The sequence below is a fragment of the Condylostylus longicornis genome, unplaced genomic scaffold, assembly GCF_029603195.1.
Source record: "Condylostylus longicornis isolate FDR11 unplaced genomic scaffold, ASM2960319v2 ptg000004l, whole genome shotgun sequence".
Lineage (NCBI taxonomy): Eukaryota > Metazoa > Arthropoda > Insecta > Diptera > Dolichopodidae > Condylostylus > Condylostylus longicornis.
The window spans coordinates 4108627-4127765 of NW_026577973.1; the positions used below are offsets into that span (position 1 = coordinate 4108627).

The 19139-nt window shown below is 25.6% G+C and overlaps 1 protein-coding gene across 1 annotated transcript in view; it reads right to left on the bottom strand.

The window, feature by feature from the left end:
- LOC129612600 (uncharacterized) overlaps nucleotides 1-19139 on the bottom strand; it is a 149137-nt gene that overhangs the window by 116147 nt on the left and 13851 nt on the right. The window contains exon 4 of the mRNA XM_055526293.1: nucleotides 856-989. Within this exon, the coding sequence (XP_055382268.1) occupies nucleotides 856-989 (134 nt within the window). The remainder of the gene's footprint in view (nucleotides 1-855; nucleotides 990-19139) is intronic.

The following is a 19139-nucleotide window of genomic DNA, read 5'->3' on the forward strand; positions in this document are numbered from 1 at the left end:
AAAACCAGTTTTATTTCGAAAAGTTATTTATTGTTTCATAGGAACGTTAATTAAGGTGAAAATTTTTGATTGACGAAAATTATTGGAGGTAAATGAAAAGTTAACAAACTTTATTAAAGGTCTTAAGAACTAACGAATTTTGATTATATATTAAGTGAAAATATTTTTTCGAAATGTGGTTATTATGTGGTATTTATTTTCGAATTTGAGTTGGTTATTATTACGTTTTTCTTTATGAAACTTTAAAATTTAGCATTTAATAAATTTACTATCAAAACCATAAAGTAGGTTCATAAAGACCAGAAGTATTCGCTACTAACATTATTTATAATTATTTGCTTACAAATTGTTAGTTGTTATGGAAAGAAAATTACCATATTATTGCTGTGATGTTTTTGCTTCCTATTTTGTATCTCCATTTAAATATTACATAATTACAGTTGCAGTGCTTAAGCACGTTAAACAATTTACATATGTTAAAATATACAATTTTTGTTAATAAACTTTTCTGTTAATTAAAATAAATTGTTCTAGGATAGTTATTTTAAAATTTATGAAAAAAAAAAATAGCTATAAAAATTAACGAATTCGCGTATATGCATAGAAAAACTTTTATTTAAAAAAAATAAAAATAAAATAATTTATTTTAATTTTACTATATTTTTTGTTTTTATTTTATAATTATATTATGATTATTTGATTTTTGTATTATAAAATTTGAAATTTCATTAAACTAAAAGAAACAGTTTAAATGTACAGAAAGTTATAACTAAATTTTAGAACGAAAAAATTAAACTGTTATAGAGTAAAGTTATTTTTGTTCTAAATTTAAAAATAATTAAATAAATTGCATACCAGAATATTATTTAATGTGAATGTTAAAACAGCTTTGGGACGTGATGGTGGACATGTACAATTTCCTCTTAAAATGTCGCCCGGCTCATAATGATTTTGATCTGTCCAAATTATTGGATGTCCTTTAGGTAAAACTGAAACGGAAAAAATGGAAAGTGTATAAAAATTATAGTTTTAATTAATGCGAAAATATATGAATTGTTTTAATACGTTCAATACAAATTATATAATATACCTACATACATATACCGTGAAAAATTATTGCATTAAAATTTAAATGATCAAAAGAAATCAATATCAAGACAGTGCAGTAATGTAATTATTTTAATAAGCGTTACTTCAATTGCCAATTTCAACGTAGTTTTGGAAATCTTAACATTTTTAATAAAATTAGTGAAAATTTTATTAAGAATTTATTAAAAACGCAATAAAGCTATTTTGGTTATAAAAACATACCAATGTCACTTTGTGAACACTCTAATTTATTTAAAAAAAGATTTGATTATTTCTTGAAATTCTAATTATTTGTTCTGAATAAATAAAGACAATTTCTTAGCAAACCAATAACAAGCAGTGTGAAGGCGAAAACAAAAAAAAAAATAAATCAAATGTAATAAAAAATTTACAAATTTCCATTTCCATTAGATTTTCGATTAAGATTGCCTTCCACTTCCTATGCTGACCCTTCCATATAAGATATAAAGAATATAATTCAGTTCTTCAATTTATAAATAAACGTATTATTCAATCCTTCAACTGGTATCCTTCAATTTGAAAACAAAAAATTTTCTAGTGACCATATGTAACAGTATTTCTGGTCACAAATATCAATTTCTATTAAATTAAATTATCATCGTAACATTTTTTAATGTTATTATACACCTGTTGAATATTAAATTTTTCCAACCGATAACTTAATAATAAAAAAGAAAATTTATCTTTTGATAAAAAGAAAAAATCTAACAATTGAAGGTGAACTTTGCTCAATTATCGCCATATAAATGCCATTAAATTACCTTTATTAGGAAATTGTATGATGAAGAAGCAAAAAAAAAAACAAACACATCGTATATTTCTGCCATTTTTTTGTGAAATTTTCAAAGAAAAACTTTTACCAAAAAAAAATAAAATTCACTTATATTCAACAGATTATCGAGATTATAATATTATTCATCCTTAACAAATCCATGACAACGAAAATAAAATGAAAAGTAAAATTGTAACCAAAATCACAACCAAAAATACCGACATAAGTTAGACGGTAAGTGTCTAAAATATAAAGTTTAAATAAAAAAAAAAAAACAATAAAAATTCAAAAATAAAAAAAAGAACAACGCCATTTCTAAAGTTCAAATATCATGAATAAATGACACAACGAGTAAATTGCTTTTAAAACTCGGAAACAATCGACTTTAGCAAAACTGATAAACGAAAAGAACACACAGAAATGCCAAAAAAAAAATAAAAAAAAAGTGTGTAATAAAAAAACAGGACGAAGAACAATAAGAGCAAGCATAAAAAAAAATAATAAAAAATAAAATGTGACATTTAAAAGTAACTCAAAAATGACCTGTAAATTGCGGTTAAACAAAGTGGAAAGAATCACATTTTAATGAAGTTAAAGCGTAATATTTTACCATTCCTTCCCCAGCACACTTTTACGTTTTTCTTGTATTCTTTATGCTCCTTTATTTTTTCATTTTTTTCATGTTATTATTGTTAGACCCTACCAAAATAAGGATAACTGGTTTTTGTGTTATTTGTATGTATAATAGAATAACGCTTCTGAAAATGGTTTACAATGTGGACAAATGAAAAGAGAAGAGATAAAAAAAATTGTAGTATATGAAAGTTTAAACTATGTCTGAGCAAAAAATATTTTCGGTATACAAATACTTCACCGCATAGACATATGAGTTTCATTATAAAGATGAAGAAATAATTAAAAATTTTTATTATCTATTCGTTTTTCATATAATTTTTTTTTTTTTCATTTCCCGTGAGAAATCGAAAGCATAAAAAGTCAAAAAAAATAAAATTTCGACTTCTCTAATCACAATTTTAATTCCAAATTAGATATTTGGATATTTTCACTTTTTATTTTAGCTATACTTTTTCCATTTCGATGTTATTGCTTCCGTAGTCTACATTCCGAATATACCAATAATTTATTTGCTTTCAATTTTTGTAAAATCCGCGAAATGTATGTCAATTATTTATGAAAAAATTACATAATATTTTAAAAAATGGTTTGCCCGAAATACTCTGCCAATTACAATGCAAATGGTTTTAATATATTTTTACTAAAAATTTATATTACACATATACAAAATATTCGCATTGCAAGTTTAATAATTGCATATCCTTATAAGGTGTCTCCGTTTACTTTATGTTTAGGTATAATCTGCTGTTACTTTGTAGCACAAAACAAAAATTCAAAAATTTAACTTCGCTTAATTACAAAATAAATAATTTTTTCACTTTCAAAGTTAAAATTTTTCCGCTATGTTCTATGAAATAAAAATAAACCGTTAAATTTTCAGTAAAATTCGACGAAAAATATTTTTCTTTAATAAATTTCTGAAAAACGAAAATTCAAATTAAAACTTGAAATTAAAAATTATATGAAATCTTTTTTATTAATATTCTGTAATAATTTTCACTGTCAATTGACTAAAAATTAAATTTGAGTACTTAAAATATTTTGAATTTAAAATAAAATATGTACGATGGTATAAAATTATATTGTATTTGGTCCCATATAATTTCATACCTACAATATAATCTAAATATGCATGTAAATTTTTTCTTGGAATACGAATATTTATTTAGAATGAGAAATGGGAAAATTTGAATTTTGTACCGAAAATTGTACAATATACGAATATTGCATAATCATTCTTTTTGGTATCACTTTAAAAATTGATGAGAGATACGGGAGAAAATCAAACGAAAAAATCATTGTCAAATTATTTTTTTCTTTATATTTTCACGTACTGAAATTATTTTGACACGTTGTCATAACGTGTCGTAATATTATACAATTTTCATAAAATTCTGTATATGTACGTAAATCGAAATACTTATATGGATATTACATACTCTTATTTTTAGGTATAATAACAATATTTTACAAATATTACAAAATTTACAAATTCGCTATAATTTTTCATCACTCCTTATAAAATATTTTGAATTATAATGGCAAACTTTTAAAAAGTATATTGTAAAGAATTTATAAAATCATAGAAAGAAGAATATAGATTATGGAGAATAAATAATAACAAGGACTTTAAATTTTAAGAGTATAAATTTATTAAATTGAAGAGTCATTTTTATTGCAATATAAATGGGTGGCTTCCGTAAACAAATATGATAGTGTATTTTGCTTTTTCTAATTTTCTAGCTGTATATCTGTATGTCGTCGGTTAAAAAGCAGAAAGCATTAAGTCAGGAAACTGTGTTTTGACTAAATTCAATTTTAAAAAATCGTAAAATTGTAAAACTAATCAATTAGTGCGATGGGATTGGTCTCTTTGATTTCCGGATTTATAAACTATATTTTGGATTTGCATGATTTTTTGACACAACAAAGATTATATTATTCTGATTTAATTTATCTATGAAATCCAAATTCTCGAAAAATGCACTTAGTGCTTTCTGCCTTTTAACCGACGATATTATGCTTTAGAGATTTTAATTTTTTTCAAAACTTGTATTGAGATTTGTTTGAAATTTTTTGTAGTGAAGACGTATAATGATGGCACATACATTGTTGAAATACATACAATTTTTTATTTTAATAATAAAAGATTTTCCCATATTAGATTTTTAGGAAACAGAACTATTAAGACGGGCAATAACTCATCCAATAACAAAATTATAGGGCTTGACTGACAAATTATTGATTAAGTATTAAACCCATTCAACAAAATGTATCAAAATCCAAAATCACTTATTATCATAAATTTAACTTATTTAGCAATATTAAGCAATATAATAATTTATTTAAAATCTGTTAGGTTGAACATTATATAACGTAGACAAAATTCGATTGTCGTCGAAACTTTGTTCCTCCATCATATGTCACATATTTATATTTCACATTTTTAAAAAATATGCAAATGAAAATTCAATTATTAATTAAAATCGCTCAAATGCATAAGATCAACATTATTTTTGCATTTCCATTCTAATATTCGCTCCGATAATACTGTGAATTCTGTAATGATGTGCTGCTATGGTAAAATGAGCAATTTCAAAATATTAACTGGATATACATACATCTTTTAAGCACTTGAAATGAAGAGTTTTTGTTTTGAGCTTTTTTTTTTGGTTTTCTTTTTAACCCAAAATTAAAACTTAAATTTCAATTCATTTTTTATACCCAGTTTTTATTAAATATTTGAGGCAGATCTTTTCTATAGTATTTTGTTGAGATTTTCAACCACAAAACTGCCGGAAAAAGAAATTATAGATATATATTTTTTTTTCAGAAATGAGGGTACCGAAAAAGGTACGCTAATTTAAAAGGTAAAACAAAGAAAGAAAATTTTTGCCCTTAAAATGGAATTAAATAAACAAAAGAAGAAAGTAAAAGCAAAAAATAAAAAACCGTAGATAATTTACTAAAAAATAAAACAGGGTGATTATTAATTTAAAATGCCGTAAATTCGTTGTAAATAGAACAAATTGATACGTCAGAAATATAAGACAAAGTGTAATTACATAGTAGGGTCATTGATTTTGGTAAAATTATTTTCTTAAGGCCTCAAAACAATTGTTAAAGTTAGTAGATTCTTAAAATTTTAAAAAGCCGAAAAACATATTTTCCTCTTAGTTTAATCATTCAAATTTATAATTTTAGGTGTAAACACTAATTTATTTCTTTCTAATTCTATTTCAAATAATTTTTTTTAGACTGTCACACTGTTAAGGAATATTGAAATAAATTCTATATCATATGAAACATACTGTAAGAATAACGGAAGAATATATCAATAATTTGTTTAAACGAAATTTTATCCCAACAGTATTTACACTAAACCAGTCCGGTCAACGAAATGTTTGTTTATATGAAAGTTCCTATGAAGTAAATAAAAATTGTAAGCAAAAAAAAAATACTAGGAAGAAAAGGGACAAAAAGAACTAAATGGATATCGTCCTCTTACCTATGGAAGACCTTTCTTACAAAGATAATTTATTTTTTGTATATAGGTACGTATTATAAACCCAAACACATACAATTTACCTTTACATTTTTCACCTTTTTTTAAGATTCTTTTCTATCTTTTATTGACTTTTATAAATGGAAAGGACAGAATACTTCAAAATAGATATTATAAGGTACACATACATTTACATATTATTTACATATATCATACACGTGGGTATATTATGCTCTAAATATCAAAAAAGAAAAACTCTACTCAAATATTTTTTTTTCCATAATAACTAATATAAAGGTATGGAACTGAATTTTATATTGATTTATATTGCGGATGATAATTCTTTTGGAAAGTATCTTCTATAAAAAGAATTAATAAATACGTTTTCAAGGACATTAAAAATTTTCTCTGGAATAAAAAATGTATAATAGAATTTATATATAGAAAATATAACACATAAGTACATACATATATACGATTCTATTATTGTCAGAGAAGAATAACCATCAATTAGTTAAAAAAAAACTATAAATTTTCTTATAATTTATAAATTCATTATAAAATTTCTAACGATTTTATTTTAAATGTATTGAAAGAAAAATGTGCTTTACATCTACATATATTATTTAGCTTTCAATATTTTTTAACAGAGAGATAAAAGAAGAAGAAAAGATTTTACAAAAGTGTTCACAAACACAACATCATGTAGCTAAAGTTGCTACGTCTAACAGTGAATAATGTTTATATACTCTATTCATATAACCATTCTGCTTTAAGTGTTTACATATATCTTTTTATTGTACATTATACCTTTTTCTGTGGTTCAATAAAAACGTTCATGAAGATAAAAAGGAAAATATGATTCAATTATAATAAAGTTTCCTACAAACGATCACAAGGCTTAAGTTAATGAAATTTTGATTAATCAATTAATTATTTTGAAACAACACTAGTATATTTGTTGAATGAGCACAACTAAACACAAGAAGGGTTCAATCATATAGATTTTTCAGAAGGTCATTTCAGAAAAATTTCACATTAAAAAAATCTTGAATTATTTTATATTTTATATTTACTTCACAAAATATTCAATCTTTAATATGCAATTTAAATAATTTTTACCAACCGCATTGTGTATACAGTAGGTAGCTTATGTGATTGCAACAAAATTTTGGATATCGAGTTTTCAGTGGGAACGCACTTCTTCATGGTAGGGAAGTGGAAATAAACTATTTGCACTTTTTAACGGGTCTGTTTTACATTTTTGATCATTATGAAGAAAATATTCAACAGGTTCAATTGAAATTTCATACATAAGCTTCATTCGACCGTCCGCGAAACCTCTTAACTTTCGGAAGAAATTAGATGTCAGCAACTGGACGTTTATGGACAACAATCTAAAACTACCCCCAAAAGCGTCAAGTCCCATAGATCTGATACATACCAATCCGTGACATAGCCAAAAGAAACTAACATATAAAATTTCATTAAATTTCGCTCAACCGAACTTGAGATACGCACGTGCACAGACAGACAGACTGACAGATCAACACCTCTCTAAACATAATTTGTTTACGCTTCCCTATTATTAAGAAGTGTGTTCCCACCTAACACCTTCCTTACTGTAAGCAAGGAAGTAAGTCTTCTTAACCTTCCTTACTGTAAGCAATTCGGTCGCTAAAAAAAGTATAGCAATAAAAAAAATTTTATGTGGTCAGCACATAATCGACCGCACAATAAATTATAAAAATGTCTGTCAAATACTTCTTTCCAATTTTTAGGACATTAGTAAGCTTATAGTTAACATACCTAGAAAAATGGAAATTTGGCTCTTAGTAGAGTTTCGCTTTGTGCTACCCGAACTCCCAGAAATGCTCGCCAGTTAACCAGAACTCAAATATTGAATTTCAAGAAATTCCATCAATTCATTGCGTAGATATGGGGAAAAATGTAAAATCAGCCCGCACATCAGTTTTCAAGCCCTGATCTTTCAAAAAAATTTACATGTTCATTTTAATACGAGGAATTCAAATATTAAATTTCAATGAAATCGGTTGATTATTTCTCTTTATATACACAAAAATATATATTTGGCGCGTACTAAACGTCTAGTTGCCGATTCCTGATTTCTTCCAAAAGTTAGGAGGTTTCGCGGATGATCGAGCAAAACTTATATATGAAATTTCAAGTAAATCAGTTGAATATTTTCTTCAAAATGGTGAAAAATGTAAAATCGGTCCGCAAATCAACGGGCCGATTCGAGTCCTGATCTTTCCAAAAAATTTATATGTTCATTGTTTTAATACGAGGAATTTAAATATTAAATTTCAATGAAATCGGTTGATTATTTCTCTTTATATACAGAAAAATGTATATTTGGCCCGTAGTAAACGTCCAGTTGCCGATTCCTGATTTCTTCCAAAACATAGGAATTTTCGCGGATAGTCGAGCTGAGCCTATATATAAAATTTCAAGTAAATCGGTTGAATATTTTCTTCAAAATGTTCAAAAATGTAAAACAGGCCCGCTAAAAAGTGCAGTTCCCGAGGCCTGATATATCTCACAAGTTAATCAATCTGTGTAATGGTGGAAATAAACTTACATATAAAATTTCATCAAAATCGGTTCAGCCGAACTTGATATACACACGTGCACACACAGACCGACAGACCGACATGTTGCTAAAAATAGTTTATTTACACTTTCCTACCATGAAGAAGTACATTCCCACCGAAAACTCGATGTGCAAAATTTGTTGCCATCACATAACCTACCTATTGTATACACAATACGGTCGGCTAACATATTCAATCCTTACAGAGTAAAAAAAATAATATAATATTAATACGAGAATAAGGCTGATATTATCCAATATGTATACTTGCATCTCAAATGGGCACTAAAAAGGTAAAATTTTAAAGTTTATTTTCGCATTATTGATATTGTGCAAAAAAGTGTATCAGGAAGGATGGTCTAACTTTAGAACTTACTTTTATGTTATAGAGAAGTACAATATTTAACCTTTTGAAAAATGAACAAAATAAAAATTTTGAGGAGAATATTTTTGGACAAACTACATTGGAAAATGATAAAGGAAAATCAAGTCGTTGTAAATTTTTAGAAAATCATTTGCTTAACAAATTTATATTTTTTACTGTTATTAGTACTATTTCAACTGCAAATGTTAGTTCGCTTAGTAGGCATTACATTTAATAACCACGCCCTATTTGTTTGTATTTTCTTTTAGATATTTACGTTTATTTTAAAATTCATAAGTTCAGTAGGTATCTCTTAAAGAATTTAAAATTATTAAAAATCAAAAAAATGGAGGTATATAAATAAAGAAAGAGCTTTGTTTTAAATGAAACTAGTATGTATGTTTATAAAGGAAAATAAAAAATATTCTAAGTTTCGCTTTAATTGGTATTTAATAGAGTAAAGCTCAATATGTGCTATGTGAGTATGAGAATGGGCCACTCAAGTTTTTTACATTACTTCTACTTGCAAGAAAAAATGACATTTTCAACTGATTTTATTGATTGTTTTGTAGTCACAATCGAATATTTTTTTGGGACTCTCTACACCCTCTACGGTTGGTGTACATGTTCCCAGTAGATTTATAACCACAATTTGCATTCCACGAAATTTTAAATATTGCTGTAAAAATTTTAAATATTTCATAATTAATTCGATTTTTTTTCATTAGAAAACTTCACATTTATGTATAATTTTTATTTTTATATATATTCGAATATTGTATAAACATAAATATTTTCTACCAAAAAATTCTGGTCAATACACTAATACGTAAAATATTTAGTTCATTATATACAATTATCAATCATTTAAATAATTTTTAAATATTTTAACCCAAAACCTATTAGAAACAAAATGCTTCTGTTTAACAAAATAGAAAACTTTTTAACCAAAGCTATCCTGTTTGCAAAATTTTGTTTTTCAAATTTGTTTTATCCTAATTTAATAAAACTTCAATGTAATTTTCTAAAACAAATTTTTAATTCTACGTATACATTACAATATATGTACGTACATACTTTAAAAAACATTTTTTTCCCGGTACATGCTTTATAATAGGAATTAAATGAAATTTTTCGACAATATGTTTTAATGTTTAAAAAGACTAAAATTAGATCTGGATGTCGATACAAAAATATAATTTAAATTGAAATAGAAAATATAATTTTCATTCAATGTAAAACTCAGGATAATCAAGCATTAAAAGAGGAATTTAATTTTCATAGTAAATTTTTGGCTTACGTTTGTTTCGGTTGTGGTTGGTGTTATGGTTACACGAAGAATAAAAAAAACATAACGTGGGTACATAATATTTAAAATTGCACAAAATAAAGTTGAGTGAAACCAATCGTTTGTATTGTAGCACTTTTCCCTTCAACAAGTGAAAATACTGCTTTTAAGTACAGTCTATGTATACGTATCACACTATTAAAATTATTTTCATTTATATACAAAACTATTTCTAGGATTGCATATATTTAGGATGATACACACGTGCAGTCTTTGAAATAAAGCGAAAATTAATATAAAGTGGGGTTAACATAATGCTCGATTTTAAGATTTAATTGTGCGAGTTAAGTAAAATAATTATATTTTTTAATGTGATGGAATTTACCGTTACCTTTCTGCGTTTACAGAAATTTGAAAAACCTTGGGGTTTCGGAAATATAAGGTGCCAATTATTTAAATTTCACAAATTTTGAGAGCTGATAACTTGAGAGAATAAATGAACTATTTATTAGTGTCTAACAGATAAAAAAATTTCTGGCGTACTTCTACAACGTACGGTGTAGAAGAAAAACGTGATAAAAAATTTGAAAAAACTGACTTCACATAACGGTAAATTTTAGCGGCCATTTTGTTTTCTTAAAGTTCAAGTATAGTATGCCGCAATTGAGGAAGCCAGCCTATATATTTCTGCGTTTGAAAAATTTAAAAAATGCATATGGTTATACTACAATAAATAGTTGAAAAATGGCATTTTTAGGGTTTTGGCGGGTATAACTTTTAAAGGGGGGGAGATAGGTGAAAATTTTGTTCTACAAAAATTAGTTTCTAGTATAGATCTAAGTACATATAGCTTTCCTATATACAATTTTAGCTTTCTATCTTTAAGGGTGTGACACATATACAGACGGACGAACGGACAGAGTGAAACTAATAAGCACTTTTTCCAAAAAAATTTTTAGAAAAGTGCTAAAAACTAAAATATATACATACATGCTTATTATACTTGCATTTTTTCGAATATGCTTATCGCTATTCGAAAATAAAATTTTTCAATCACCTTCTGACTGTTAGCAAATTAATTTTTAAATTTTTAGGTGAGCGCGGATTACCACCACATCAATAATTTTGTGGAGTAAATAATTAAAAAGTATAAAGTTCATTATAATATTTATAATATGTATGTATAAGCATAAAAGATCATTTATATGAATTTGAAAATTTATTTATTTATATTAATATTTAGGCACGCCAATAATATTAAATTTTGAAAATTTAATGGAAAACTATCAATAAAATAATAAATAAATTGTAAGCAGAATTATTGAAATTTTTCAAAATGAAATATTGAAAAAAATTTTACAATTTAACATAAATTAGAAATAATATTTATGTTTATTTATTATATCAATTTATTATATAGAAATAATATTATGAAGAAACGATTCTCTTTATGGTGTGCCGCAAAGAGTACTCAATCAAAAATCGAATTTATGAGTTCTTCAATAAAAATAACTTAGAAATTGTTTTATACTAAAAAATATTTTGTTAAAAAATTAAATTTTATTTAAAGTGTTTAATTTAATATAATATATAATAATAAATTTTCAAATAAAATTAATTTTGTGTTTAGAATTCAAGACTTAGTTTAAAATTTCAATCCCGTACCGTTTTAGAGATTGAAAAAAAACCATAGGCTTTAGATTGGCATGTGGTTGGTATTTCGGATAAAAATAGTAATAATATTAAACTTTTAGAAAACACGTAACAATACTCCATTAAAACCTCTATGACTGATATTGGAAAACATATTGCTGCGTTCTCAAATTAATTTATATCTTAACTTCTTTTATATATTATTATTGAAAACGTTAAAATATTAAATCTAGTGCTTATATATATAAAGTTATTATTAAATTATTCTTTAAATAAAATACCATTTTGATGGCAATAGATTAAAAAATTATTTTTTGCTAATATGACATTATATTGGAAACGATATAGGTGTATATCGTATATGTATATCTACATATATAAACGAGAAAAAAAATAGAGTTGACCTTGTCATCTCTGTGATACCCGTACGAATTTGTTTTCTTATGTGCGAATAACTAATGTGCCATAACTAATTATGGGGCAGACTATGACTTTAAGTTACCGTATTACCATATTAATTTATGCAAAATTTCAATACTATGTGTTATTCAAAATACTGGTTGTGCCAAACTACTATTGATGTTGTATGGCAGCTACCAGAAAGAGCCAAGAAATTTTAGCGAATTTTATAAAGCACATCGGCCCTACTAATATATTCACTTGTGTGAAATCTCAATATCACAGCTTTTATAGTTTCTGAGATATAGTCAAATAACTTTTGAAGTTGTATGGCAGATACCAGAAGGAGCCAAGTAATTTCAACGACTTTTATCAGACACATTGGCCCTACTAATATATTCGTTTGTGCGAAATTTACCATAACTTTTATAGTTTCTGAGATATACCCAAATAAATTTTGAGGTTGTATGGCAGCTACCCGAACGGGTACCCCAATCATGTCCAATTTAAATAGGGTTCTGGCACTTACTACAATAAATTATTTGTAAAAATTTGGTGAACTTAGTTTTTGAGTTATCGTTGGGACGGACGGACAGACAAAGCTAAATCAACTCAGAATTTGACGCTGATCAAAAACATACACTTGAGTCTATATCTAAGACCGTTATTTTTTAGCATTACAAACGGTAAGGCAAATTTAGTATACCCTTCGAACATACGTTCGTACGGGTATATAAACGTATAATGACCCCGATTCATCGGAAATCATAAAATTTTCTCTACCAATTGAAAAAAATTAAAAGCATTTGCTGCAGAGATTCAAATATTTTCTTTCATTCTATAATTATTTTTCATAAGGTATGTATAAAAAGGTCAGGGATTCTTTATCGCTTAATTAAATTTTTAATGTTTTACGTGACCGAAAAATAATATATTTTTCTCTTTTCTTTCCATTTACCTTTTACTTCTTACAAAGTACAAAAATAATAATTATTGTATTATGAAAATAAAAATTAAATACAGATGTTAAAATACAAAGTAGATATGAAATAAGTTGTCCAGCTCACAAAGTTCAAGTATGTGAAAGATAAAATAATAGAATAAGGAGACAAAGAAAAGTTTCTAAATATGATTACTCTGTTAGTTATTTGAGTTTCTTTAACTTTAATTTAATTTTTGTTTTTCTTTCAAAATAAAAACTTTAGAGACAATCAAGAAAATCAATAATGTAAAAGTTTTGATAATTTGTTGGATTATGTTAAAGTAATTTTAATTTTCTGAAATAAGCATATTAAAATTAAAGTAGTAAAGTAATTTTTGAATTGCTTTCTGTAATTTATTTGATCTATACTAGTTAAAAAATCTATACATTTTTTCATTGATCAAAACTCATGACATTCACAAGTTGCTGAGAACCTTTTCTGCTCGTATTAGGTATAATGGAAAAAAAATTGCCACTCTCACGTGTTGCGGAGGGGTAAAAAGCTATGAGTACTGGGTTTAAGTCCAGCTTGTGTAGAAAAACTTGTTAATTTTTCTGCCTAGAAGTTGCTCTACCTAGATGTTATTGTTATCATTACAAAAGACCTTAATGACTTATTGTATATAGGACACCTTTTACAATTATTATTTTAAAAATAAAATAGTTAAAAATTATGACCAATTTATTTAGTATCTATAAATAATAATCTAACCATTTATTTAAGCTAATATTGTTTTAATATACTATTTTTAAAAAAACTTGCACGTAATCAGAACCTAGCCTTCTTCAACAGGTACCAATATAAATACTATATTTTTGTTTTCGTTTTTCTAACAATTTTGTAATTTAATTTTTGTAGTAAAATTCAAAAGAAAACCTCAATAATGGAATTAAGGAAAACATACTGATAGCATAAATACACAACATAAAATAATAAAAAAATTTTTATTCCAATTATAAAATTTTTGAAGCGTTTGCTTTTACAACGTGTTATAATTTTTATATACAAATTCTGTGAATATGAGTACTCGTAAATATTATATTTCCATTTTTATTCATACAATGTTAAAAATATGAAGAATAATACCGTTTCAAATAGCTACATTAAATACTTACTGCGTTGAAGGAAAAATTTTCACGCTCTCTCAGATTTTCTAAATAGAAAAATATTTTTACATTTTTTTCAATTTATGAATGTGGTATAGAATTAAATAGCTGAATAGTATACAAATATAAATCTAGGTTGTTTTTAAATATAGAGCTATAATGAATAATCGATTTATTTATTTTATTCAGTGTGTTAATTGGGTTAAAAAATTTTCATATTGGTCATTTTAAATTTGTATAAATTTGAATAGGTGAAGTCGATAATGTACACACAATACTACAGCAAACCGATACCCTGGCAATAGTAAACAATTTTGAATTGTTACAATGAATAATTTTTTACACAATTTTGATTTTAAATCCTTAATAAATATACCCGCATGGAAAAGAAAAAAATCATAATCATGTTTACCTGCAGCACTACCCAAAGTGGAGATTTATCTTTAATATTAATGTTTTTTAGTCATTTCTTTTGTATTAAAAAAAAACATCAAAAATCAAAGATTTTTAAATTTATTAAATTTTACTTACAAAAATATCTCTTCAATATTAAGGTTTTTTACTGAAGCTTTTGAGGACTGAAATTTTTTACACTATTTTCTAAATTTTCCAAAATTCACAAAACAAAGTTGGTCAAACCAAAAATTTGTAATGCAGCACTTTTCTATTCAGTTAGTGAACAGTTTCTTAAAGAAATTTGCTTCCCACATTATTCAAATTACTTTCATTATATTTACCGTTAGCTTTCAGCATTTATGTCAAATAAAAATTGCAACTATGGCGAGCTCTTTCTAGAAAACTATGATACAGATCGAATTTATTGTTAAACGAAAAATAAAGAGCGATCAATTGCCTGTAAAACAAGCCCACAAACATGGTTACTCTCATGGTTACTCTCATAGTAAAATGTGGTTACTCTAAGTGGCATGGTTCCGAAGTTATAAGCATTTATTTATATGCAGAACAAATCTGGTACCTTTTTTTTTCAACAAGCTGCAGCTCGAAAGCGAATATATCTGAACCCCTCCATCAACACAATTTTTTTGCTTGAAATTGATCAAAGAATCATTTCTGAAATAATTTGCCGTCTATATTTGACATAATCCTATATACAGCTATGGTCAAAATAATAGAAACACCTAATATTTTTGTTCCTAAAATTAATTAAAGTAAAAAAAAATTTTTCTTGCAAGTTGAATATGTTTATTTATCGAAAGTGAAGTGTTAAATAAGGTCTTTTTAATTTATTTTTTTAACAAAAAATTTAAAAATTCATATGAATAAAAACACAGAAGAATTTTTCCACTTCTTGCCTTTAAAAATTTGCTTTTTTGTCTTGGACAAAAAAATAGAAACACCTAATTTTAAGCTTAAAGATTAACAAATTTTTATGTCTAAAAGATTTTTTTTCAATTTATTTCATTTTTACGTAGTTAATACGAGTACTTGGTCTGAAAACCTTTGTTTTGTATAACTTGCCTACATCTTCTTGGCATTGAGTTAATTAGAGCTTGACACCTTCCCACGAGAATATTGAATCATGCAGTCTTAACTTCTGGCAATAAATGCTCCTTTTTTGTTCCTTTTTTTTTAGAAACGGCTTCTTGTAGATGCTTCCATAAATTTTCTATTGGATTAAGATCCGGCGACTGCCCTGGCCATTCTACTAGCAAAATATTGATTTCATAAAACCATTGTTGTACGTTTCGCGCAGTATGCTTGGGATCATTATCTTGTTGGTAGTGCCAAATCAAAAGCGTATTATCTGCCGTATAAACAAGCATAATATTCTCTAAAATTTCTAGATAATGATATTGAGTCATCTTTTCTTTTATCAAAAATATAGGCCCTACACCATACCAAGAAAAACAACCCCAAGTCATTATATTGCCGCCACCATGTTTTACGTTCTTTCGTGTGAACCTGGGGTTTAATTCAGTATTTGGTGGACGTCTAACGAAGGTAGGAACATCTGGCCCAAATAAATTAATTTTTGTTTCGTCCGAACAAAGGATATTGCGGCACTTCTTTACACCCTCTGGCCCAATCCACTCCGAATGATTTTTAGCAAAAGTTATTCTATGTTTAATATTTTTTTTACTGACATAGGGAACTTTTCTAGCTTTGCGATCAAATAAATTATTTTTGCTTAATATTCTACGTATGGTTCTATCACTCATATTAGCCTCATATTCTTTTAAAATTTCTTTTGAAGATATGAATGGGGCTTTTTTACATATCATTACAATTTTTCTGTTCATTTTTTCACTTGTTTTTGTTTTTTTCCTCGTGTTTCAGGACTTTTATTACGAGTACTTTTTAAAGCGTTAAAAACTAAATGTACTGAACGTTCAATAATTGTGGCAATTTCTCTTACACTTTTTCCTTGGTTTTTTAAGTTTTTAATTATTTCTTTTTCCTTAATACTACAATGATTCGATCGACCCATAATTCTGCAATATTTTGCCACTTTTTCAAAAAATTAAATAATTTGAGTATTATAATTTAAATATTCTTCAATATTTGCTAAAATAATTTAAAAAAAATTAGTTTTATTCATCAATAAAGCTACATTCGTCGGGAGTTTCTATTATTTTGACCAGATGAAATACGGTATTTTTACTTACAAATGGTGAATTCCCACAGATTAAAGTTTTTTAGTAACAATAAATATATTATTCACAATAGAGCATAATATAGCAAAATAATTTTGCAAAAGATGGCATTTAATTCCATCTTTCAACAAAAGATATGAAAGAAATTAAAAACGTATATTAAGTGTTTCTATTTTTTTGACCATAGCTGTAAATAAACTAAGCTTGAATACAGCTAATTTCAGTTTTCTCTAGGAAGTGGGATAAGAAAAATAGTTGTCCAGTAGATGCGCTATTTAAAATTTAAATACTTAATGAAAATTTATTAAATTTTAAATTTTTAAATAATAAAAATTAAAAACAAAAATTTGAAACGTGTTGCAAAGTTTAAAGAAAATTTCCGAATTTTCAGAGAAATAGAATAAAAAGAAAAAAATTGCTGCCAACCTACAAAGAAAAATTTGAAGTTTTTCACACTTGTTTGAGAAAAATTTGGGGCAATAATAAAAACTTTCTTCATTTTCATATCACATAAGAAAAAATATTGAAAATGTTGGTTTTTTTTTTTACCGCAAAACTTATAATATTTTCCTTCCATAAACTTAAATAAAAAAGAAAAACCTTTAAATTTTTTATTGCAAAAAAAAAAGAAAAGATTTTCACCTGAAAAGTTCTGAACTGCTGAAAAGAAAGTTCAAAATATTTTTTTTTTTTTTGTTTGAAAAATTGAATTCGAAACAAATTTTTTTTTCATTTGAAATATCCGTAATAATACAAAAATTAAAGTTACGTTTTCATTCAAAACTTTGTGAAACATTTAAATAATTTAAAGTTCCAATAAAAAATTTACTAGGCACATTTTTTTAAAAAATGAAATTTTAAAGGAAAAAACTTTCTATTAAAGAAATTCTATAAGAAATTTAAAATTTATTTTTGTACACAAATTGGCATAATGAAAATTTTAATATCTAATATTTGAAACATTTTTGTCCTTTTTCTAAAATAACTAGTTCACGTACATACTAAAATTGAAAAGCAATTTAACACCCACCTTCAATACCTTATAACTACAAGTACAAAACATATACATCGATCATAGATATTATTATGGTGCACTGTGAAATTTATGGAAATATTAAATTAATAAGTAACCTTTTCAAAAAATTTAAGAATCATCAACAATTCAAAAAATTTCATTGTTCTTGAATTTGAGTCTAGCAAAAATACAAGAAAGTAATGAAAGTTTTTCATAATTACGTGAATTTAAGTAAAATTTGATTATTTGAATTTTCAGTTTTCTAAACTAATTATGTAAACCACTTCAAGAAAAAAAAATTTTTTGGAAATTTTGTTTTTGAAAATTATATATATAATAAATATGACCGTCTGTCCTTGATATCCTATACACTGTAACATTATGCTATGCATAAATTTTAGCTATGCTCAAAAGTTCTTTAATTTACAGCAATTTCCCATTACAGCAAATTCCCATGTTCTCTCATTTCCCAAATAAACTACGTTATTATTTTGCCATTTTATTTTGTATGTTTTAACATTTAAGATGTAATTCATTCCTTTTACCATTTTCACTACAAATGCATAAATAATGACTCCATTCGTTGAATTTATAGTTTTAAGTTTAAGTCTTGTTTATATTGGCCGTTGAAACTATTTCATTTGCCAATACAATATTATTTTCTTTATGTCATAGATAATCTTTTGAAAAACCAAATGAATAATCATATTGTTAGCAATAGCTGAACTGAATTTAACAATTAGTTAGCAATAGCTGAACTGAATTTAACAATAAAAATCTGATTTTATATTGGATCCTTCAAATAAATGAGATTTTTACAAATCAGTTTGAAAAACCTGATAATTTTAAAGGGTTTGATAAAAAATTCCACAAAATTGATAGTTTTCCGAATATTTTCGGAAAGAATAAATACTTAGAACGAAAAACGAAACTTTTACTTTAATTAAAATAAAATATCTTTTTCAAATTAAAAAAAATTGTTTTTTTAACCCTTAGAAAAAGGACCCATAATAATTTTGTAGTTTCATACAATTTTTGTTTTTCTGACATAAATTTAAATCTATTTTAGCAGATCTCGC